This window comes from Planococcus citri, chromosome 3 (genome assembly GCF_950023065.1).
Source record: "Planococcus citri chromosome 3, ihPlaCitr1.1, whole genome shotgun sequence".
Lineage (NCBI taxonomy): Eukaryota > Metazoa > Arthropoda > Insecta > Hemiptera > Pseudococcidae > Planococcus > Planococcus citri.
The window spans coordinates 59349370-59374784 of record NC_088679.1 but is presented as its reverse complement, the minus strand read 5'-3'; the positions used below and the strand labels follow the sequence as shown (position 1 = coordinate 59374784).

The 25415-nt window shown below is 32.9% G+C and overlaps 1 protein-coding gene across 12 annotated transcripts in view; it reads right to left on the bottom strand.

Moving 5' to 3' along the window:
* The window catches only part of pbl (epithelial cell transforming 2 pebble), a 67752-nt gene that overhangs the window by 4023 nt on the left and 38314 nt on the right, over positions 1 to 25415 (bottom strand). For 9 of the 12 annotated variants that reach the window (XM_065358478.1, XM_065358475.1, XM_065358477.1 and 6 more), the window contains 12 exons: positions 15263 to 15472; positions 11958 to 12104; positions 8945 to 9583; positions 4519 to 4659; positions 4204 to 4423; positions 4016 to 4137; positions 3746 to 3934; positions 3453 to 3660; positions 3190 to 3350; positions 2978 to 3097; positions 2214 to 2364; positions 1944 to 2107 (listed from right to left, as the gene is read on the bottom strand). In XM_065358478.1, coding sequence (XP_065214550.1) covers positions 1944 to 2107; positions 2214 to 2364; positions 2978 to 3097; positions 3190 to 3350; positions 3453 to 3660; positions 3746 to 3934; positions 4016 to 4137; positions 4204 to 4423; positions 4519 to 4659; positions 8945 to 9583; positions 11958 to 12104; positions 15263 to 15472 — 2472 coding nt within the window. The remainder of the gene's footprint in view (positions 1 to 1943; positions 2108 to 2213; positions 2365 to 2977; positions 3098 to 3189; positions 3351 to 3452; positions 3661 to 3745; positions 3935 to 4015; positions 4138 to 4203; positions 4424 to 4518; positions 4660 to 8944; positions 9584 to 11957; positions 12105 to 15262; positions 15473 to 25415) is intronic. The other 3 variants (XM_065358483.1, XM_065358482.1, XM_065358473.1) reach the window with 2 other exon arrangements.

Sequence of the window (25415 nt, the reverse complement as noted above, 5' to 3'; positions counted from 1 at the left end):
TATAGAACCTAAATTTCAGTTGGGCACACATTTTACAGAATTGTTTGAAAACACAAGCATCCAAAAATTCACTACAAGTTCCCAAACGTCTCGAATCCACAACTAATCGGTCTGGGAGATCAAAATAAGGTATAAACCAGTTCCAAACTTCTTTCTCAAGCGACCAAAAAAAAATCAAAAAACAAAATTCTATCTCAGAAATGTGATTTGATGGTGAATCTTTGGCCGATTTTCAATTTTTCTTAGTCCAGAGCATAAAATTTTTTTCCAATAGAGTCTAAAATTAGCGAAACTGAAAACCCTTCATTTTTTCTAAACCACTGCATACGCCTCGACTCCAAAAACGCACCATCCACTATGGGCCAGGAGACCCCCTAAAACGCGCGTAATTCAATATTTTATCCCAGTATAGATATATATAAGAAAAAGTCATTGATCCTTATGTTTTTGAGGTCGTAGAATCCGAATTTGGCAAAAAAAAATTTCGTGGGGTGGGGGGGTGAGGCGTTAGAGGGGGGAGAAATGAAAAATTTGTGCATATCAACGTGCGATACATCGATATGTATGTTTTTGAGGTCGCAGAATCCGAATCTGATGATATTTTTTTCGTTTAGGTGGGGGGTGAGGCGTTGGAGGGGGAGAAATGAAAAATTTGAGCATATCAACGTTCGATACATCGATATGTATGTTTTTGAGGTCGTAGAATCCGAATTTGGTAATATTTTTTTGGTGGGGTGCAGGGGTGAAGCGTTAGAGGGGGGAGAAATGAAAATTGCTTTTTCCAGAATTAATTTTTCAAAGTGACCGTTTTTTACAAGATGTTGATTTTCGTGTTTCTATGAAAATTATCGAATTCCGTCGAATTCCGCGTACTTTTTGACTTGGACAGGTTCAGTATTATGTGCGGAATAGGAATGCATGATTTTTGGGTGCCCCCAGGTGCCCCGAGGTTTTTTATGAAAAAAATGCATAATTTTGATGAAAATCGCTCCAAACGCACACACGTGAATTTTTCTCTTCCCTCCAAATACATGCTTCATCCCCCCTACACCCCCCACCCCAAAAAAAATCGAATTCGGATTGTACGACCTCAAAAACATGCATTTCGATGTATCAAACGTTGATAAATGTTCAAAAAACCTCGGGGCACATGGGGGCACCCAAAAATCATGCATTCCTATTCCGCACATACTACTGAACCTAACCAAGTCAAAAAGTACGCGGAATTCGACGGAATTCGATAATTTTCATAGAAACACGAAAATCAACGTCATGTAAAAAACGGTCACTTTGAAAAATTAATTCTGGAAAAAGCAATTTTCATTTCTCCCCCCTCTAACGCTTCACCCCTCCACCCCATCAAAAAAATATTTCCAAATTCGGATTCTACGACCTCAAAAACATACATATCGATGTATCGAACGTTGATATGCTCAAATTTTTCATTTCTCCCCCTCCAACGCCTCACCCCCCACCTAAACGAAAAAAATATCATCAGATTCGGATTCTGCGACCTCAAAAACATACATATCGATGTATCGAACGTTGATATGCTCAAATTTTTCATTTCTCCCCCTCCAACGCCTCACCCCCCACCTAAACGAAAAAAATATCATCAGATTCGGATTCTGCGACCTCAAAAACATACATATCGATGTATCGCACGTTGATATGCACAAATTTTTCATTTCTCCCCCCTCTAACGCCTCACCCCCCCACCCCACGAAATTTTTTTTGCCAAATTCGGATTCTACGACCTCAAAAACATAAGGATCAATGACTTTTTCTTAGTTATATCTATACTGGGATAAAATATTGAATTACGCGCGTTTTAGGGGGTCTCCTGGCCCACAGTGCCATCCTCGGTTACCTTTCCAAAACCTGAAAGCTGTTCCCCTTCTCACCCATCCACTGCCCTTTCAAACACAATAAATCCAACTTACAGTATCAGTTCTACAAACAATATTGGCGATTTGACTGCACAACATCCGAAGGTAATTAGTTTTTTGTATACATTCGTCGGTGATGGTAAACGAATACGTTTTCTCTTTAGATTCCTTCAAATCTTGGCAGCTTTTCACTCTCAATGCGAATATATTATGACAGTCTAGAAACACAAGCAAAATATAAGTAAACATTTTTATATTTACACCAGAATACAGGTGTAGTTATACACGAAGTTTTAAAAAAATACATCATCATTTCGTACGAACCTTCGGTTTCATTAATATCGATCACTTTTAAGACTGAATTCAATGGTAACAATTTAACGTGTTTGTATAATTTATTGTGTCTTGTGCTAACCGACCCGCTATTTTCTTTCGGACTTTTTAAATTATTAAATGCTTTACGTTTCTTACACACCTGGAATAAATGAATAAAAAACAATTAGCATTAAAATGTTGATGTTTTAAAAACATAATTACATTTTTATGACAGAAAAATATTCATTAAATACAGCAAAAAGTCTCTAAGAATCTGAACTTTGAATTTTGATCGAGCTCTCTCCTTTCTGGTCAAATTTCAAAAATAGATTTTCATCATTTTTTTATACTTTGCAAGGGGGAAAAAAACAAAAAAATTTCGTTGAAATAAATAATATTTTATCAATCAATTTTATTAAAAAAATAAAATAAGTACGAGCCTATCTGTAAATTTTTCAACTCCTCAAAATTTGTTTTCCTTTGTTCGAGGAACATTTTTCCACACTTCCAAAAAAACAAAACGATTATTTCTCCTCTCGAGATTTATATTCAACGATAAAAAGTACCCAGATGTAATTTCACGCACTCTCATCGCAGCTTAAAATTTTTTCCCAACGAGCAACAAGATGCGGGAAGATATCGAAGCTCATAAAGTATCCGTTTCACAGATAATTCAACGAAACAAGATCGCAATAAAAAAAATTAGCTATCTACAAAGTACCAATATTTCAGCGATAAAATATCATCGTAATATGTACTTCATCATTCATTACCTCGATAACATCTGAAAATAGAAACAACACTAACGGATTTCCGCGCCCACTGAGATTATCACTCAATTCTGTAACTTCACATCGACTAATGAAACATCTATGCGACGATACCAAATAAGCCTGAAATTTGCATACAAAATAATTACACATAACAATCGACTCGAAACTGAAAAATAATCAAGCCAGATTCGACTTTTCATTCGACTACTCACTGGACAATTTTCGATTTCGTTGAAAATATCAAACAGGGCAACCTGGCCTTCAGTTTTTCTTTTATCTTCGTTGATATGTGCCATTACATCTTGCAAACTGGCAATTGCTTTTTCTAGTGCTTTATAATCGACGCTATTCTTGGAAGTATATCTTAAAATATCTAAAGTGAGAAAAAAGAACCCATATATTAGATAAATGTACATCAGAGAACACGATGACTGATTTATTTTTCTAGAAACGTAGGTATCTTTCTGGTAATTACCATTCAATAGCAAGTTAATACTGGGTAATCGTTGGACAGGACGGATCAACAAGTCTTGAAGACTTTGCCTTCCGCATTCTGGCTTTGACTGGCAAACTTTCAGAAAAGCGTGAAATCTGGGTTTGGTTTTATCGCATCTGATCAACATTTCGCGAGTATTTTCGAAAAAATTTATAAAAGGCGGATACGCTTTTACTAATGCATCGGACTGTAAACAAAAAACACAAAAAAAATGTTAAATTTATGATTTTTTTAGCCAAATTTACAGCTTTAAAAATACCCTAAGAACTTACGTATTTCAAAATAAGCTCGCCAACACTAATATCGTCGCTCCATTTGGAAACCATTTCTTTGAGTTCTTCGAGCATGTCACAATGGGCTGAATAAATAGGAGGTAAATGGCCAAAAATTATTTTCAATTCGGTCGCATTCAATAACTGAGCTTCGGTGTCAACCATTTTTTCTAAAGATGCTTTAAATAGCTGCAAAAAAAAAAATGTTTGGTTTAGTTCGATTCCATAATTCAAATTGCACAAATATAACCAAATCGTGCATGCACTTACAGTCATAATAGTCCTTAAAATGCCAACATAATTCGTCTCAGTCTGCCATAACTCCATGAATTTATGAAACCTGGCTGTATTTTTGGATTTTTCTAAACTGGGTGATTCGATTTCTGTACGTACTAAAAAATCAATTAGTATCGAAACTCTAAACACACGAGGTAAAATTTAAAACTCGAGTTTCTTACCATCGACAAAATCAGGGCTGGCAGTATAGTCCAAGAAGGAACCTTCGGATTGACGAGTAACATCGCACGCCGATGATCTCCTTTTTTGAGCAGACTGTCCGGGCGATAGATCGCTTCCAAAAGATGGAAATCGATCCTTCAGACGTTTTCTTTTACGAGCTCTCGTACTCGATGTCGCGCATATCGGCGTATCGTTCAAACTTTGAGGTGTCGCATTACTCTACAAAAAAATAACCGAAACAGAATTGTCACCAAGTTGCTCACAAATCCAGTTCTTTCATCGATTAAAATTAATTATTCATAATTATTACTTACATCTACATCGAATATGAATTTCTTCTCATTTTCACGTCCTTCATTTTGCACCGATGTCCAGAACCATTCAGCTTTCACGACGAAAGTTTTACTCGTAGGTCTTAACGGAGGCGCGGCGCTTAGTTTGGTCTCGTCTACAACCTGTCGGAAAAAAAACAGTGCAAATTAGAAACACGATTTTTTTCACATCTACGTACAATTCGCTCTGGCGTCACATTCATAGCGTTAAATACATTACGCAAATAATACTTCTAATTTTTTTAAATCCCAATTTACGAAATAACAAATACTCAAATAGATACGACAAACATCATTTCTCTCGACATTTTTCATTTCAACGCAACGTACCTACTATTCCAAGGTAGGTACCTACGTAACGTGTTTTTTATCCGAAAAATAATCATAATTTACATAAAATAAACATTTTTCGAGGTCAGTTTTTTAAAAAAAAATTAGTGTGTCAAGCTCGTCGCTTTGGTCGAATCTTTTCTTTTGTCTAATTGTTTATTAAATTAAATTTCAATATCGTATCGAAGAATTATTATAGATTGAAATGATACTTTGTTAAAACACCGATATCGAGTCAACTTACCAATTATTATTCTATTTCAGTGAAGCATTAAAAACAGAAAAAAATAAAACGTTATTAATAGGTAGGTACACTTAAATAGGGCAAAAATTATGAAATTCAAGACCCTCTTGGGGAGAAATTGTAAAAAAAAATTAAAATCGCGTAGTGATCAGGTTCAGGATGAGGAGGAGAAGGGTGGCAAAGGGAAATGAAAAATTTAGATCATTTACAGGAAAAAGGTGAAGGATGGGGAGGGGGTGAACTCTTGACAAAATAGAAGTGAGGCGAGGTTAAATTTAAAAGTTTATCCATCTAGACGAATTGGTAAAAAATTGACAATTTAGATTTTTCTCAGCGGAAAATTAAGTATTTTCTGCTTTAATTCGCCCGCCCCTTCTTCATCAGGTAAAAAACTGCAATCACAATTTTGAAGAATATGAATGCAAATTATTGATATTCATCATAAATACAAAATTGAAAAACAAATAAATAAAAAAACGAAGAATAAAAAAATCATCAATGTAAAAATTTTCAACTCTTTTCCCATAAAATGTAAATTTTTCGCTAAAATTTAGATTTCTTCAGAAAGTACGTAGTTTGATGATTTTTGTGAGTTTTCACAGTTGAAGTTTGGAAGATTTCAGGGCTCGTACCTACGCAATCTTTTAAAAGTAAGTTCAGTAACCATAAAAGCTTGAAAAAAGTAGCAAAAAAATGCGAAAAAAATCATTAAAAAAAAAAAAAAAACAGAACATTACAAATTTAAATGCCTTGTTTTTAATTAATAAAAGAAGCGAGAGCCAATCTTTGGCAACAAAATGAGAATTTTCCGAACAAAAAAAAACAATTTTTGGCAAAAAACAAGAATTTTGCAATTTGAGTAAAAGAAAGGGCATTTCAGGGATTTCTGGCAAAAAAGCTAGATTTTTGGAAAATTTTGAAAAAGAGTTACGTTTTGGGATTGATGACGAAAAAAAGGCAATTTTGATTTTGCTAAAAATTGAGGATTTTCATCAATTTTTGAAAACGCGAGATTTTTTTATAATTTTTGCCAAAAAGCATGATTTTGAAAATTTTAAGAAAAAACAGGACTTTTTCCACTATACACAAGAAAATTATACTTCTTTGCAATTTTAGTAAAAAAATGAGACTTTTTCGTAATTTTATGAAACAAAAACTAGACTTTTTCAAGACAAGGAAAAAAATCAAGACCTGTATCTGAAAATTTTTTGCGAAAAGCGACAATTTTTTTAGCAAGAATGAGACTAAGTATAATTTAAAAATTTTAACAATATTATAGGCATGTTCTGTAGTTGGAAAAGAATAGAAAATGTATATTTTAAAATTATTACTTATTTAAATATGTATTTCTTTTTTTTAAGGTGCACAAAAAAGTGGAATTTTTTAAAATTTGTAAAAAAAAGTTTATTTGGTAACCAAAACGTTGAAAAAGTAAACAAGTCGAGCCCTGGCTGATTTTAATTATCAAAACTGCTTTTTCAAATCATTTATTTTTATTATTATTATTTTTTTTTATTAATCAAAAAATGAGTATAATTTTTTCTGAAAAAAAAACGGTTCAAAATATTTTTTGTAAAAATACAAATAGTTTAAAATGTAGGTCTATTTATGAAAAAAATATTAAAAATTTGAACAGAAAAATATCAATGAAAAATCTTTGTTGAAAAAGAGAAGAGAAAATGACTTCTAAATGGAAAAAATGTGACGATTTTACGTTAAAATTGTAACATTTCTAGAAGGAGAATAAATGCAATTGAATCCCTTATAATTGTCATCAAGTTATAAATAAGCCATACATATGAAGAGTGATATTCCAAAACTCGCTTTGTCCATTTTTATCAAAGTTGGGTTTTCAGTGGTACCTGGTAGATGAAGTATTAACTCACATTCCTACATCATCATTTCATCAACCTACCAAAATGAGGTGTTAAACTCACCTAAATAGCCAATTCACTAAAAATTAAAAAAAAATAATGTTCCAAAACGCGCTTTGTCCATTTTTATTGAAATTTTTTTCAGCAGTATTTAGCGGATGAAATGTATACCTACACTCCTACATCATAAATCCGCCCAAATAAAGTGCTAAACTCGCCTAAAAAGCCAATTTACCCGTTTAAAGGGAAACTGTTTTTCCTCTCTCCTGAAAAGTTGTGAAAATGGACAAAGCGAGTTTTGGAATATCACTCTTCATATCATAAAACTTGATATTTGCCCGCATTCATATCAGTAAATTAAGGAGGGGGGGGGGGGACTCAAAATCAAGTCGAAGCAAAATCAAATTACAAAACATGACATTTTTACCAGAACTTCTGAAATTATTTAACCTTAATACGAGTATCTTTCAACATTTAAAAAACCTCCTGGACTTCGGTAAGCCTAATTCTCCAATTTTCTGACCACCCAGTACCTACGTTTGCAAAACTTCAAATCGACCAAATTCTCTCGAATGAATATTTTTCAAATGAATCGAAGTTGATGATACTGAGTGAGTTGAAAAAACACTGGAATTTTTATTCAAAATGCATAATTTTTTTCACACTAGCAAATTCTTGAATTATTCCAAAAAATAATATTTCTATCTCTCTCAGACTTGTTGAATCTGTTGATTTTCATCCTGCACAATTGAAATGGAAAAATTTGTTCGTTTTGAATTCACTCGAGCAAATGAATTTTTGTTTCCAATTGAAGGGATTTTTTATTGGAATCATCAGAAATAATTTTCAAAAAATTGGTATTCGTGGAATCGGTTTCAAAAATCAATAGACCGATGATTTGACCTGTTTCATAAGTTTTGAACCGGCTATCAATAAATAAATACTCGTAGAAGCCAGCTGTAGAAAGATTTTCAAATCATTTCTCGAGGGAAAAAATCCAACAGAAAAAGATCGGATCTGATCAGGTTCGAACACAAACTTAATCTAAGGAACATCCGGATCTGGTCCGATCTGTTCAGATATAATTAAATAGAATCAGATCTCCCCCCAATTGGATCTGATCTGGTTGAACAGATGAAAATCCGATCAAGACTTCGATCTGACCAAATCTGATCAGGTCTGATCGGGTCAAATTGGTTCCAGGAAATGTCCAAATCTGATCAGATCCAATCCATTTTCAGTCAAAAAAATACAAAAAAATTCTAATTTTCCACATTTTTGAAAGAAAAATGGTTGGAAAAATTTTCCTCGACTGCTTTTTCAAGACTTCTACGCAACTGATTCTGAAACCGGTTCAAAAAAACCACAAATATTCGTTTGGACTGTTTGCATACCTAAGAATTGAAAACACCTTCCAAAGGGAATTTCTTCACACATTCGAAAACCACTGCAGATCTGAGATCTCCAGCACTTTTGGAACACACAGTACCAAAAGCGTAGGATTAAACTGCACAAACTTGCCAATATCGATAAAACGTGGATTTCTTCCGATTACAATAGAATTTCGATAAATGAAGTAATAGCATTTAGTTAGCCTTCCATTGGCGTTCGATCGTTAATGTTTATTGTTATTTTAACGACTCGATCGATTGAAAATGGTCAATAAGCTATAAGTAAGTTATAAGCATAATAATATTCTTCGACTATATACCCCCGGATTGGACTTGTTGTCGTATATCAAGACAAATCAACACACATAATATTTCAGAAGTCTGATTTAAAAAACAGCAACGACAACAACATTTTAAACTACCATCAACATCAACGTTCTACAATATTTACGAAACACACATTAAAACGTACTACACAAAAGCCAAACTACAAGCGATACTTTTTTTTTTTTTTTTGGTCAACAAAGCGCAGCACAATGATAGAAAAAAAAATCAGGAAAAAAATATACCGTATCGGAATAATTGATGAGTTCATCTTGATTTTGCCCACGTTCATCGAGACTTTCGATGGATAAATACGAAGTATTATTCGAAGGATAACATCGAGAATAATTAGGACCAGGAGGAGTGCAAAAATACACAACATCTTCGGAGTACTCGTGCGAACGATTCCTTTGAAAACTCGACGGTAATCTTTCGACAAATGGATCCAGATTTATGATGCCCGGGTCGCCATCAGACGATTGTTTATTATCGGGCGAACTTCGGGCAGTGATTTCGAATACTGTGGGTACAGATTTTTGACCGGTTCGTTTTCGTACTTTACGTCGAGTCAGATTACTTTCTCCTAGCACTGTCAAAGGTTTGTATATTTTTTCGTTCCTGGTACCAGAATTCGGATCCAGGTTTTCCAAATCATCCGAACGTTTGATTTTTTTAGCCGGAACGATCATGGTGTCATCTTTGATGGCAACCGTGCGATTATCTGGAGTGTTTTCGGGATCGAATTTCAATTTTTTAGGAGGTACGACAATCGCATCACTGGTACTGTTTGCACTATCGGGAGTGAACGAGGTACTAGGACGTTTATAAGACGAATAGGATATCATGGATAGGACGCGAAACGAATTCAACGATTTGTCCGTTACCTGTGCCATAATAATACGAGATTATTTTTAGTTTCTTTGAAAAATCAGTAAATTAAGTACGTAGAATGAAGATAATTTGAATGAAATGCCCTTCTGGTTTTGAAAATACGATTTGGAAACTTTTAATGGTGAGCGGTAGGGTGGCATTTATTCATATTTGATGGCATTTTTTCTGGCTTTGAAGCCCCTTAAAATTCAAGAAAAAAGTGATACTTCGCTATTTTCGTCATGAAAGTTGGATTATTTCGCAGCTTTGGGGTAAAAAAAGTGAGACTATTTTGCGACATTAACTTTCTGCAAATCCTGACGCAAAAACCAGTCTCTTCTGACAAATTTTGCAAAGTGAGACTTTTTGATCAAAAAACGAAAATTTTGAGTAATTTTTGGCAACACTGAAAAAAAGTAAAACTTTCTGCAATTTTAGTTCAAAAGCAAGACTTTGACAATTTCAACAGAGGGCAGGACTTTTTAACAATCAGCAATTATTAGCAATTTTTGGTAAAAAAATGAAGCTTGGAAAATAAGTGAGACTTTTCTACAATATTCCTCGAAAAAAAGAAGTTTATTATCGCAATTTTTATCATGAAAGTTTAATTATTTCGCAACTTTTGGATAAAAAATGAGACTTTTTGGCTATTTCTAGCAGAAAAGTGAACATTTTTGGCATTTTTTTTTTTGACGAAACCCGAAATGGGCAATTTTAGCTCAAGATAGGGCTTTCTGACAATTTCTGGCAAAAAAACCAAACTTTATCGTAATTTTAAGCAAAAGCAATTTTTGTTCAAAAAAAAGATTTTGACCACGATATTTACGTAAAAAAGGCGAACTTTTTGGCAAAAAAAAGAGAATTTTCAGCAATTCTTAACGAAAAAACAGTTTTTGACAATTTTAGTAAAAGGCAGGACTTTTTGGAAATTTTTCAAGAAAAAAGGGAAACTTTCAGTTAAGCGAAACTTTTGAGTAATTTTTGGAGAGATGAGAATTTTTGGCAACATTGACAAAAAGTGAAACTTTCAGCTATTTTAGTTTGAAACCGAGACATTGAAAATTTTTCGTCAGCCAAACGCAGCATTTTTTGGTAATTTTTGAAAAACAGGCGGAATTTATTAGCAATTTTTGGCAAAAAAGTAAGGCTTAGAAATATTTGGAAAATAGGTGAGATTTTTCTGCAATTTTCTTTGGAGAAAAAATGTCTTTTTTTTCTAGAGGTCTGTTCGAAATTTTTTGACAAAAAAAAGATTTGGCAACTTTTAGTGAAAAAGTGAGATTTTTTGAGAATTTTTGCCAAAAAGCAAGACTTGAACAGTTGCTGCCAAACACAGGGCTCTTTGGCAATTTTTGGGAAAAAGTGACACTTTTTGACACTTTTTGCCAACTTTGACAAAAAATGAAACTTTCATTTATTCTAATCTAAATGCAAGACTTCGAAAATTTTAGTAAGAAGCAGGGCTCTTCAGTAATTTTTGGAAAAAAAGCAAAATTTATTGGAAATTTTTAGTAAAGAAGTCTAGCTTACTACACTCATGTAGTTTCGAAAAGGTCACGTGACCCATCAAAACAGTTTTTCCATCATTTTTTCAAGATATTGGGAGTGGGGGAGGGGGGGGGGAGTAGCTCAAGCAAAACCAATCAAAATGTGGCATGAATTAGCAACTGTATATTTTCAGTAAATTATTCAAAATATAATCATCAAACGATAATCGATTGGTTAAGAATAACGTTGAATCTCATTAAAAATTTTAATTTTTTTATCTTTTTTGAAATTTCATCTATGCAAGTAAATGAACAAATTCAGTAGGGAAAAAAACTAAAAATCAATCACAAAAATGGTAAAAAAAAAAATATATATATTCCATCAAATATGAATAAAGACCACCCTAATGAGCGGTTATTACTACGACATGAATACCGTAATCGTATACGGATCCTCGTCAAAGCCAAAGCCACAATCAAAAGAAAACGTTTCATCAGCAAGGCAACTATGCTTAGGTGTAATTAGAACTAATGAAAACGTGATTTCGCATTCGTCTAAGAAAAAAAAATATGAAAAATCGTCTACTTTAAAATAATATAGGCAACAGCTTTCAACACACATCTGGTAGGTAGGTATTTGCACAGACAAAAAAGTAAAAAAAAAACTTCATCGTGAGTCGAGGAAAAAAACTTAATCAAACATCGGTGATGTTTTTGCAAACTTATTTTTAAAAAAATTTCTAAAATAGAAGTGAAAAGTGAAATCGGCACGCGGAAGTTTCTACGTTCCGGGAATTTGTCATTCGATAAGTTGTCGTACGTTTGATTTAACATAAGGGGGAAAGAAAAATTACCTCGCGTAAACGATTTGTAAGTTGAAGTGTAACAAAACGAAACTTACAAGATGGGTACAATTCTGATCCACTATATCCGTTGGCTCTCCGCCATTTTCACGTAGAACTTCTATCATGTGATTCTTTTCTTCTTCCGGATACCCGAGGAAACATATACGAGATCCATGGAATGGTTTCAGCTTATACTGAGATATCTGAAAATTGAAATGTCAATATTTTATTATACGAATTTTAGAAGTAATGTACTTAGTTTATAAGGTTATTTATTTAATAATATTATTATAATGTTGGGGGAAATTAGACGATACTTTCGAGTTGTTTTTTTTGGGACTACAGCTTATTTATTTTACTTCCGAGTAAAAAATTCACGCCTCGTAATAAGGAAAACCGCCATTTACGAGTACCTACACTTTGTTTTTCAACTCGATAAAATAAAAAAAAATGCGCATTTGATTATTTTTTTTCCCGAAATTTTAATCGGTTACATTTAATGGCTGTCTTTCTACATTAATGAGTGATTATAACTTTGAAAAATGTCATAACATCATCCCTGCTTTTCATTTGTCTCCCTTAACTCGCTATAAATAAAATCACGTGATTTTTAAAAATATCATCGTGATGCATTATTTTTTTTTCAGAGAATCATAATATGTGAGTAATGTGAGTCCAATTTCCTATTCGAGTCGATAACTCTAATAATAAATTTATGTGAAATTCCTCACAAATGAGTTGAAAATTGAAACATTCCTATATTTTCTCAGAAATGAATCGGAATGTATTGATATGAAACCTTTTCAAAATATTATTTTACGGATTAAAATTCACATAAAACTTGATAAGAATTAGTCACACGAATTCTTCAATTTTTTGAAATATGTGGGCAAATTGTAAGCTTTAAGAGGTATCAAAACAGTTACTCGAAATTCGATGTTAGCACCTCGAAAGCTCCAACAAACGATAGGCCACATAAATTTTTCGATTTTTAAAATTCAAGGGCTCAAGGTGGGACATATGAAGCTTTTATCAGAAAAATGAGTTGAAATTCGAAATCAGCGATAAAAAATGATACGGCACATAATTTTAATTTTTTTTTCAAAATTTGACGATTGTGGAGAGTAGCTTCAAAAGCTGTGCATACTGAATATTTTTCAAATTTTCAAATGGTACCTCCCAGATTTGGGATATATGTATTTGAAAATTTAGCTTTCATCAAAAAGCTAAACTTCGAACTTTCAAAATTTTTAAAAAGCAATTTTGAATATTTTAAAAATGCTTTTTAAAATTGTACAAACATGAAGCTGGGAATGAAAATTAAGATCTGGAGCCGTACAAAAACATTGAGATCATACCATTACCCCACACTCTCAACCCTCTAGAGTTGATTGGTCAGTACAAATTTTTTTAACACGTGAACTTTTCAAAAAAAACAAAAAAAAACATAGAAATCCCTACAATTAAAATTGAGTTTCATTTTTGCAAAAAGAAAAAAAAAGAAAGAAAATTCGAATATTTCATCCATAAAAACACCCCATTGAATAATGCACAATTTTCCAAAACCCTCCATTTCAGCCTATTGAAATCTATCGTTTTATTTTTCAAAAATGAATGGTCGGAGAATGATGTGAATTTTGAAACGGTGAGGAATAAAATTGATTGAGTTCGTGAGGCCGAAATTTTTTTTGAAACTGTGAATTCAGAAACCGACACGAGGCTTCAAAAAAATTCTAATCCACTCCAGAGTGTCTAACAAAACTCCCAGACAAAAAATCATGACTTTTTCACGACCTATTTTTCACATTTTTACCGAATGAAAATCCCCCTCCCCCCCAAAAATTGATTAAAATAAAATAACTTGAAACTGCGAGGAAATCGAACAGGGTTGCCACTTATGACAGGATAAAAAATTAGGTATTTTAGTTTTTTTAATTTTTTTAATTTTTTGAATAAATTCATTTTTTTTTCATTTTATGGACTTTTGAAAACATTTTCTAGGGCGTTTCGAGCAAAATTCATGACTTCTTCATGACTTTCATGACCCTTAGACAATCTGCACTCCCAATTGGTTTGGAAGATCGAAAATAGGATGCAAATTCAAACATCAGCTTTCTTCCTGAATTGGATCACATTTTGATTTTATTGCAGGATAAATTGAAATTCTCAAAATTAGGTAACCGAAATTGCAATCATGAAACTCAGCCCCTAAAAGTTGACATCATGACAGGGCTTCATCATAACTTGAAATTTTTTACGAATTTGCAAAAAGAAATCGTTGTCGTTGAAAATTGTTATCAGATGTTCAGAAATGTTCTTCAAACCATTTTTTTTCTTCAAAATTTCAATTCGACTAAAATTCAAAAATGAGGAGGTTTTTTTTAAAATTTGAAAATGTATAGCAAATTTAAAAAATATTAATATTGAGATGACATCAATATTTTTTTTCAGAATTTTCAGTGAACATTCTGAACAACTGAAAAAATTTTTGAGAAGAGGGGGGATTCCACCTCTGAATCGACCATTTGATTATTTCCTCAATTTAGACCATTTTTGGAGTATTTTGTAAATTGAAAACTCTCTGGGATCCTTCATTTTTCGATTAGTGAGTGGGAATTTTTTGGTAGCAAAGCAATTCTGGGGCTGTGTGTCCCCATGCTCTATTAAGAAAATTAGCAAAATCAATTATGTACTGAAAGATCAAGAGATTTCCTCGAAAGCAAGAATTTTTACTTTTGGACTGGGAAATACATACAAATAGTTCTAGTAAGTGATGAATTTTTTCAATGCATTTCGATCCCAAGAACCACACCTACGATGAAAATCCAATGGTTTGACATTCTCAAAAACCCAAGTGCTTTCTCAAACAGTAGGAATTTGCAAACTGCGCATCAATATATTATCGACAATCGAGCCAAATTCAAGCAAAACTTATCTTTTCGAGTGGGTCTTTCTGATGATATAACCTTATCTAAATCTCACTGAGATCATTAAAAGAAACACGCAACATTCCCATGCAATTATCACCACGTACATCGATTGCATTACTTTTCAGGTCATATCGTTCAAGCAATAACAAGTACATAGAAAAAGAAAGCCCAGGAAAAAACGACAAATGAGAACTTATTATCACCTTACAAGTTACACACCTCATTCGACGATGTACGTATTTGATCGTTATTATGAGAATAAATACCCATCATTTTTGGCCCATCGAAAGTACATACACATAGATTGTATAGACCACTCGAAAAATCGTTGATCTAGATCTACTGATCCATATAGCCCAGCTACTCGGTATACTTCGGTACATAATCATATAATACTCACACATACAGGTAGTACTTATGATCAAACTTACGAAATCATTTTCAGCAGCGTTGAATCCGATTACGTTTCTATTTTGCCACGCATCGTGTACCCACATCTCGGATACGACAGGAACTCTAAAGGTCATCGCGTAAAAATACTTCTCTCCGCTGCATAATTTTGCTATAAGATGAGTCACTTTACAATGCATCTCTTTGCGGACACTGCCACCCATATGATGAACTAATAATTTCAATTTCAGCTGAAACACAAGAAGAAAAAATATGTAGGTAAATCATACAGAATCGTCTAACAATAATAGTATAAGGAGGAGAGATTTTTAGCGAAAAAAATAATCCACCGGGTTAACGAGCGCGTCATCCCAGCTGTGAGACGTTTTATTTATAGAATGAGAATCACATCAAAAGGTAAAACATAGCAAATCACACGTAAACATTTAAAAAATTTGCATTCGATGAGACCGTTTCGCGGGTTCACGTTGTTCGAAAATCGCGTCTTTTATTTTTTCATCGTCGTCATGAATCACATCCCTTGTCCCCTTTCGCTTTCATTAGGTTGACTCGTCGAGCAAACAATTTTTTTTTCGTCGACTTATGTTCTCGTGTACTATACCTAACTCGTGTTTTACTGTTCAGTGTTCGCAGAAACAACGACCGACACTCCTTTCGTGATGTACTCGAACGTCATCGCAAGAATGCAATTTTCAAAGCGAACTCGAGCACCGAAAATAGCTCGTTATTTTGACTCATCATTTAACATATTATCGGATTGGTTGACATATTTATTCCCAAATTGCAATTTTAACGAACCGAAAATAATATTAAATATTCTATGGGACCGTCAGGTTGATCAGTAAATTAAAGAGGCAAGAGCCCAAATCAGCAACATTTAAAACTTCTAATCATGTTTTTCAACACGTCATAATTTGCAACAAATGAAAAATATTCTCTCATAAAACACGTATCTGAATTATAAAAAAATTGTTAAAAGCATGTCTTAACCCCCCTCCTCCCATCACAACAAAAATTTCAGGCACCAAAGTTCATTTTTGGTTTGTTGACGAATTCTTGAAAAATTCAGAAAAGCTCTTTCAAGAACAATTTTCAAACTTTTTCATGAAATAATGAATTTTTTGAGCAAAATGAACCAATGTTGATAACCCCTTCAATTCAACTCCCATACACATCAAAAAATACCAATTTTGGGCCATTCTGAAGCTTCCAACGATTTTTCAATTTTCTCCAGAAATTTCAAATCGTTCTGGAGAGGCTTTAGACACAATTCCAATTTTTTTATCACTTACTGGCAAAATAAAACTAGAATTTGCTTCCAGATTTTGTTTTACCTTCGGTGAGGATTTGATTTTCATCACATTCTTCTGGAATTTGCAAATTGGCCAGAAATTCACTTTGGAACTGGCACTCCTAGAATTTCCCTGAATCACGTAAAACAATCGAGAGGCGGCCCAGCCCAATAAGCACAGACTAACGTTATACGTTCTAAAGTTCATTTTCAGTTCCTCCCAAATGATTTGAAATTTCTGGAGAAAAATATTGAAAAATCGCTGGAAGCTCCAGAATGCCCCAAAATTGGTATTTTTTGATATGTGGAAGTTAAATTGAAGGGATTATCAACTTTGGTTCACTTTGCTCAAAAAATTCATTATTTTATGAAAAAGTTTAAAAATTGCCCTTGAAAGAGCTTTTTTGAAGTTTTAAAATTTTCAAAAATTCGCCAAAAATCCAAAAATGAACTTCAGGTCCTGAAATTTTAGTTAAGGGAGTTTTAGAACATGCTCTTTAAATCAAGCTCGGTTTGGTTTAATTTCGAGAGTGCTAGCTCAAATAATGTCGATTTTCAGAACATTAAATTCGTTTTTTTTTTTTTTTTTTGCAACTGTTCGATATCTTTAGCTTTTAATTTTATAAAAATTGAGGAGCAAGAGAGTCAAGAACTCAAATTAGAACCCTGCGGAGCAATCTTGATACCCTTGCAAATTACGAATCAATTGCTACTTTCAAATTTGTTGGCCACTTTTAGGGCATAAAGGGAAGAGAGGAGAGAGGTTGGATCGAAAAACCAGGCAAGCCAATATCTGAATTTGACGCTATTGAATTAGTATGTAACAATCGACATGCTATTTCATTTTTGGGATAATTTTAAATGGGGGGGGGGCTTCAATGTCACCGAGGGTTGAGATTTCACTTCGAGAAGTCGTTTTTTGAAGAAAAAAAATATAATAAATGTATTTTCTGTGTGTACTTTTTATTTTAGTGATGGCTTTCAACTTTTGCACCGTTCATGGAAAGGAAAGTTCAACTGAGGGAGGTTCTACTTTTTTTTAAAGTTTCAAAAAAAATCCAGATTTTTTCCACTTCTTCTCTCAGAATTTTTTATATTTATTTTCTCTAGTTCTCTGATGGGAAAATCCCTCCTCCTTCATTCAAATATTCGGAACAGTTTCCGCTAAAAATCCTGCTTTTTATCCTATACTTTCAAAAATCCAACTTTAAAGTTTTCCATTGAATCTCTGTTTCTTTCAGATTTTTTTTTCATTCTAGTTTTACTTTTGACTAGAAAAATGTATGTCTTGAATAAATTCTGAAGATGCGACTCCCTCCTCTTCTCTTCTCAAAAACGGAAAACTTCCTAGAAAAAATTCCTATGAAAATCCCTACCTTTGCTCTGTTGTTTAGTTTATAATACACCTTGTTCTAACAAAGTTTTAGTAAATTTGAAATTTTTTCCAACTGATGTGAAAATTGACAAAAATGTGATGACAAATTTTTCAGACAACAAAATTGAAAAATTTGAAGTTGAAACCAATGAACCTACACTCTCACAGAGAGATTTTTTTCAGAAATCAAATTTTTTCGGGTACTTGGTAGTTGAAATGTTTAAGGAAGGAGGTGAGGGAGGGGAGGGGGGGTCTTCAGCTTTTTCGATTATTTCGTTACCACAATGTTCTGAAATTCAAAATTTTAGGACCATTCAAGGGTGGGAGCCTAAAAATCTCTGTACTGTTTGAGCAACATCCCGATTTCATATCATTTCTTACAAAATTTACCTACAAAGATTCAGTTTCATTCGTTCTCTCTATCAATTCTTCTATATTTCCACCAAATCGATGATATCGCTTAAATTCGGCCTTAAGGAATACAATTTCTAATTTTTTTCCTCCGATATAAACAATGGCAGTGTTATGATTGACATCTTATACGCGTAATACCAACTGAAGGTCAATGTTCGGCGTAGCAGGAGGTGTACGTTTTTCACTATCAAGTTGACCAGATTGACACGAACGTGATGTTAAATCGAAGGATTTTTGCAGTCGTATAAAAGGAAGTGAGGTGATTGAGAATGAATAAATGAGAAATATAAACTTTTCAAGAATAATAATGCAAAAAAAACCACGATGCGATGTTATTGTTGTATCCATACACATCTTGTGTAGTCGAGAAATTATATCGTCTCCTATTTCTCAAGCTGAAGATGGTCTTTTGTTTTTACTTACCTACCTATTAAAAAACTCGAAGAATTTTTTTCTTTTTCAATACCTACGTTTGTTGGTACATTGATATCAGTTTTTCAGGTCTTCTTTTTATTCATTATTATACAAAAGCTTTAAAAGGTACAACGATATGGATGTTTGGTTCTGTTGTATTACATACGATAAGATATCACTGCGACGAGAAAAAAAAAAAAACCTTACAACCTTTCTTGAGCTTCGTATGTTCGAGCTTGACCTCGATGTATGTTTTTGCGGTAACATAGTAGAAAAAAAAATTATAGAGCATGTGTCTACTCGGGCGTACATTCGTATACTATTTCGTAACGGGCCATTGCAAAGATTTCGAAGGTTAGATGACTCAAAGGACCCTCTTGAGTTTAGGTCATGAAATATGTGCGATATTTTCGCGACACCAACGCGCTTCGAAGCGATGAACCGTGCCGATTTGGCACAGTTTTCGAGTAATTTTTTCACAAATGTGAGAGAAATATTAGGCGTGAGACGACGAAAGAATGCAAATTAGTGTACGATTCGTAAGCTAGAGAGTATCAACGAGAGACAGACTCGAGTTTAAAGTAAATTATCCGAAGGATGTGCTCGATTCGCGTTATCGCAGAATTTGATTTGTTTATTTTTTCTATACACAATAATCCATTTATCGAAAATTTTTTCAACATTGAAGAGTATAATATAATGTTGATTTTGATAAAAATCGAATCGTATATTATTCAATTAATTGTCGGCTATTTGAAGTGGTTTGTTCAGCAGCGTAATTACTCGTATTACCTAAACAAAGACGAACGGGACGGCAGAGTTGCAGAGTGACACATGAGTGAAGTTAATTTCCTCTTTTATTTCAGCTCGCAGAGATCTGACTCGAGATAAATTTTACCAACTAGAAACCCATCTCGTGGGTATATTAATTCGGCGATGAGAATTGAAATAATCGCTGGACTGTCGAGTAATTGAATTTCCGGCGCTGCGCTGGTTAGATTTTCAACGAGGCTTTTTAATGCATATATAGATTCGATTGGGTAGTGTGAGGGTTAAGAAGGGGGAAGGGGGAGGAATCGGACGTGAGATAGTTTATTTTAACTATGACTGGATAAGTGCACGTTGACGATATGGCTAAGCTGCGAAGAAGCGAGTTAAGGTGATGAATAACGAGATGGGAAGTGAAGTTGGTATTTTCGTATGTTTCGGAAATATTCGTGCATAAGACAGTAAGAATGCATTCGTGAGGTATTTTTACCCCATCAAAATATGCGTGGTCTGGGCGAAATGGATTCCAAATCTATAGACGAGGGTTTTTTTTTGGTCTCAATGTGGTTGGAATGAGTCAAAATTACTTCGAATGATTTTTTTTCAGGCCAACAATTTTTTTTAGGCTTTTCTTTCACGAAATTAAAAAAAAAATGACTCGAAAATTTTGAAAGACAGAAATATTTGGTGAATAATGAAAAATTTCAAACTGTGATTCAAAATGAGAAAAAATTGAGCCTTTTGGCAACTTTGGTAAAAAAAAATATCAAAATGGGAAAAAATTGAGCATTTTGGCAACTTTGGTAAAAAAAAGCACATGAAAAGTGGAATATTAGGGCATATTGATACAGCATGAGCAGGGTGTCTCACAAAATTCTAAAATAAGAAAGCAGAACTTTAGTAGCAGGACATTTTTTAAAAACTTGAGATTTTTTAAGGAGGGGGGAGTGAGTGGGCGAGGTAAAATTTTATATTCACAATTTTCGCTATTGTAATAAGTATTGTGATGACACATGTAGGCAAAATATACGTAAAGTTAAAATCTGTTAAAAAACGTAATATCGGCTGGCGCCACACAGCCTCACAGCCATAAAAATATGACGCGTGCCGAACATTGGTAAACCACTGACCACCCTTCCGAGTTGCTAATGTGCAACAAACGGTTCGTAATTGCAGTATTGCACATTACGAACCGTAAGCAATTTAAGTCAAAATGTCTAAGCAATTTAAGTCAAAATGTCTTTTAGCCAACCCTTTACATGATGATTTTTCCCTACAAATACTCTGGTGAGTCCAGGGTTTGGGATGATTCGGTTTTCTATCTTGTAGACGAAAGTCTTAAGTTTAGCTTCGGTTTAAGCTTATTGTTTCTGTATATACTTGTGTTAAATTCGTGAAATAAAGTGAAAGTATTAATTATTCAGTTTGTCGACTATTTAATTGAAAAGGTCCATAAGACCCATTACAATTTGGCGCCCAACGAAAAAAGAGCTTTGAAAGCTTTCGCGAATCAATTGAATTTTCGTGATTTTAAATTAAAAATCGTTTTTCTCAAAACGTAATTGAATACTTGAATTTTTTCGGCAAATTATTTGAATTTTCGTGATTTTTAGTAAAGTTTCAATTGAATTTTTCTTCTCATATCTACCGAATTCGAATTCGTGAATTTTTTTTTCCTGTCATAAACGTAATTGAATACTGGAATTTTTTTTAAAATCAAAGTTGTGAATTTTTTATCGGAGATTTTTTTGGTGAATCTCAACGAATTTTTACGAATTTTAACGAATTTTTGTGAAGTTTCTTGTGTCCGAATCTGTAAAATCAAAAAACGTGAATTTTTTTAATCAAATTTCAACAAATTTTCGCGAATTCCAACGAATTTTTGTGAAGTTGTTTGTGTCCGAATCTGTAAAAATAAAAAAAAAACGTGAATTTTTTCATCGGAGATTTTTTTGTGAATTTCAACAAATTTTCCCGAATTTCAACGAATTTTCCCGAATTTCAACGAATTTTCCCGAATTTCAACGAATTTTCCTGAAGTTTTTCGTGTCCGAATCTGTGAAGAAGTTCTTCTTGAAGGTCAACAGACGATTACTTCCTGGAAAGTGGTTTTCAAGTCAATTTTTCAATTCAATTTTCAAGGTAATTTCTCATCCTATATTATATTTTCATTTTATCTTCTCAGAATAATTGCTTTTTTTTTGTGCTTTTTTGTGCTTTTTTTTTTTCCAATTTAAAAATATGTGTGCTTATTTCATATAATGAACGCTATTATTAAGTTTTTTAGAAATCTTTTTTCAAAATCAAACAAAAACAAAAACGCTCCTTCAAAATTAATTTTTGAAAATTCAGATACTGAACTGTACTTTTACGAATACAAGAGAAATCATAACACAAAACCGAACAAAATACCAAAAAAGACAACTAAAACTATTGACGTTGAATTACAGATAACAAAAAGACAAACTTTACCAAAAACTGAAAATTCTGACGACATTTATTGGTATCAGCCAAATTTGCAATTCAGATTTGATGAAACAGATCTAAATTGAATTTTTTCTGTTTCTCTCCTTTATTTTTCATGAGTGGTGGCAATTCCACAATTTTCAACCCCGAATCAGAAAAATCACCAAATAGTGCTCCATCCCCTGAAGAAAACGTATTAAATACTTCCGAATCCGACTCTGACAAATCAAATTTTGAATCCCCTGAATCGAAAGAAAATTCCCCAACCCAAGAACAAAACCAAGAAAAATCTACTCCAACTAGTCCATTATCAGTTCCCCAATCCATCAGTTGGATCTATTGTCTATCAGTAGCAGAAGCAGAATATTTGATAAAAAAATTAAATTTGACTTTTCCAAAAAAATTGACTCTAGATTCTTTTCGAAATTGTATTAAAACATTTATTAGTGAATCTGAAAAAAAACAATAAGACAGCTAGGTATATTCACGCTAGTCTTGTAAAAAGACAAAACAGTTGTTATACTAGTAAAAGAGTTCAAACGGAAAATATGACAACACAAAAAGAAAAAATTTATGATCCTGAAAAATTTTCTGGTCTCAATAATGACCTATATAAATTTATTGACAGCTTTGAATTATGCTCCAAAGCAAATAATTGGAGCGACGAGCATCAAGCTAAAGTACTTCCAATGTACCTTTCGGAATTGGCATTGGAAGTCTTTAGAAATATTCCCAATCAAAAAACAAAATATTCCGAATTAAAAACACAATTTTTAGAGGCCTTCAATGAAAAAGCTCAGAAAGAAGCTAATGAAAATATCTTAATGACCAGATTTCAAAATGATAATGAAAAATTACTACAATATTTTACTGACATTTTGAATCTCTGTAACAGTGTCAACCCTAATATGGAAGAATCAGTTAAATGTAAACACATTTTAAAAGGTTTACAATCTGACATTCATAAAGCAATTTCACTTTTGGATAATTCAACTGTCGAAAAAATTAGGGCAAACTTACAAAAGTACGAATGCACGGAAAATCTTTTAAATTATAGGAAAAATCAGGATAAGGAATCAAGGCTTAAAAAAGTAGAAAATGAGCTATTTATGCTCAAAAATTCGAATGTCGATAGTTTATGTGATTCAATAAATAACCTCGATATAAAACATGAAAATAATTATGCTACGATAGCCAAGTTTACTCCTCAACAGAATCCCACCCCCCCAAATAGGTTCCCCTTTCGCCCAGTACCTTTTTATCCTCAACGTTTTCGACCTCAACCATTTCGTCCCTTCTTTTTTGGACCACAACCTTTTCAACGTCAACCTTATCGTCCCCCACCACCTCCTCCTCGCCCATTTATGTTTCCACCTCCCCCATTTCCTCGCATCAATTTTCAAAGAAGTCAAATTGGATTTCATCCATTTAGACAAATATCTCCTGGTCCAAATCAACCTTTTCGTTTTGGGTCATATGGACCTAGACCTTATCAAAACCCAAATCAATCATATCAACTAAATCAACCACAATCAAGACCACAACGAAGAGATTTTTGTAGCCTATGCAAAAAAGTAGGCCATATCCGAGAAAAATGCAGATTAAATGACAAAAAAAAACGCCAATAATTTTTGGTCAAGAAACCTCATCACAAATTTTATATTTTTTCTTGAACGAATTTCAAAAAACTGATTTCATTTTTAATCTAAATAAATATTCCGATTTAAAATATTTCAGTGATGAGGAAATATCTTCTTTTGGCTCAAATTTTTCAAAAACTAAAACGAACTGTATTCAAAAAAATCCATTTACAATAAAAAATTTTGAAATCAAAATTATTTTCAATAATAAAATATATACAGCTATAATTGATACAGGTAGTAATGTATCACTGATGTCAAATAAAATTTTAAAAGACTTCAAAAATTTATCTCCTTCTGATCTAGAAGTCTCAACAGCAGATAGTTCTTCCCTACCTATTATAGGTAAAATGAATATTTCAGTTCAAATTGAAAATATAAAATTTTCTCTTACAGTATACGTTGCTGAAAATTTGAATGCAGATTTTATTTTAGGTATCAGTTTTTTCATTGAAAATTCAGCCATAATTAACTTCAGTAAAAATACATTTTCGTTAGGAAATTATCCAAATAAATTGATTTTGCCAATGGATCATAAATGGCTCTCGTTGATAAATAAACAAACACCCGTCATGTTGTTGCATAATAAACTTATCGCTACTACAGATATCGCGATTGCTGGGAAACAAACTCGTACATTTACAATAACAATAACCCCAATGAAACTGACTCGAGGTATTTTTATGCACACTAACGTTTTTGTCAACAGAACAGGCACAAAACTTGTAAACTATGAAATTTACGATAATACGTTGACAATGAACTTGAGAAATTTTACTCATTCTCTACAAACTATCCGAAGAAATCAAAATATTGGCACATTTACGCAAACTTCACCTGAAAATAATGTCAATGACATAGTTCAAATTAACCAAATTGATACAAATAATATGTCTAGATTATTTGATTCTGAAAAAAATGAATTACAAATTTCTCCAGATTTAAATAATGATCAGAGACAGGCTGTCCTCTCCCTTTTAAAAAATTATTTGCACTTATTTTCGACTGACCCAACCAACATTGAAAGAGCAAATATCCCAGAATATGTCCTACAGGTCAAAGACAATACACCTGTTGTGTCAAGGGGATATAAATTATCTCCAATTGAAAGGCGCGAAATTAATAGGCAGATAAAATTAATGCTCAAAAATGGCATTCTAGAGAGATCAACTTCACATTACTGTTCCCCTGCTTTTTTATTACGAAAACCAGATGGCTCATATCGTTTTCTTTGTAATTTTCAAAAAATTAATCAAAAATTATATCCAGACCATAATTCAGTCCCTCGAATCGAAAATATTATCATGGCCTTGGAAGGATCAAAATATTTTTGTCTACTTGACTGTAATGCAGGTTTCCATCAGATACCTCTAGCTAAAAAGAGCAGATATTTAACAGCAATAATTGTAGATAACCAATTACATCAATTTACTCGTTTACCTCAAGGTTTAATGCTTTCACCTGCAGCTTTTAGTAAAGCTATAAATTCTGAATTTCATGACCTCTTATATGAAATATTAGTTGCATACATGGATGACTTGTGTGTTTTTGGCAGTTCTTTTCAAATAGCTTTAAAAAATTTAAAAGAAACTTTAAATAGACTAGATCGTTTAAAATTGAGATTAAAAACATCAAAATGCAAATTTTTCTTCAAAGAAGTGAACCTTTTAGGTCATAAAATTAATGGAACTTTGATCCAACCAATTGAAAAAAATATTGAAAGTATCCGAAAAATTAAACAACCAACCACAGTCACTGAATTGAGACAATTTTTAGGAATGTGTTCTCATTATCGAAAATTTATT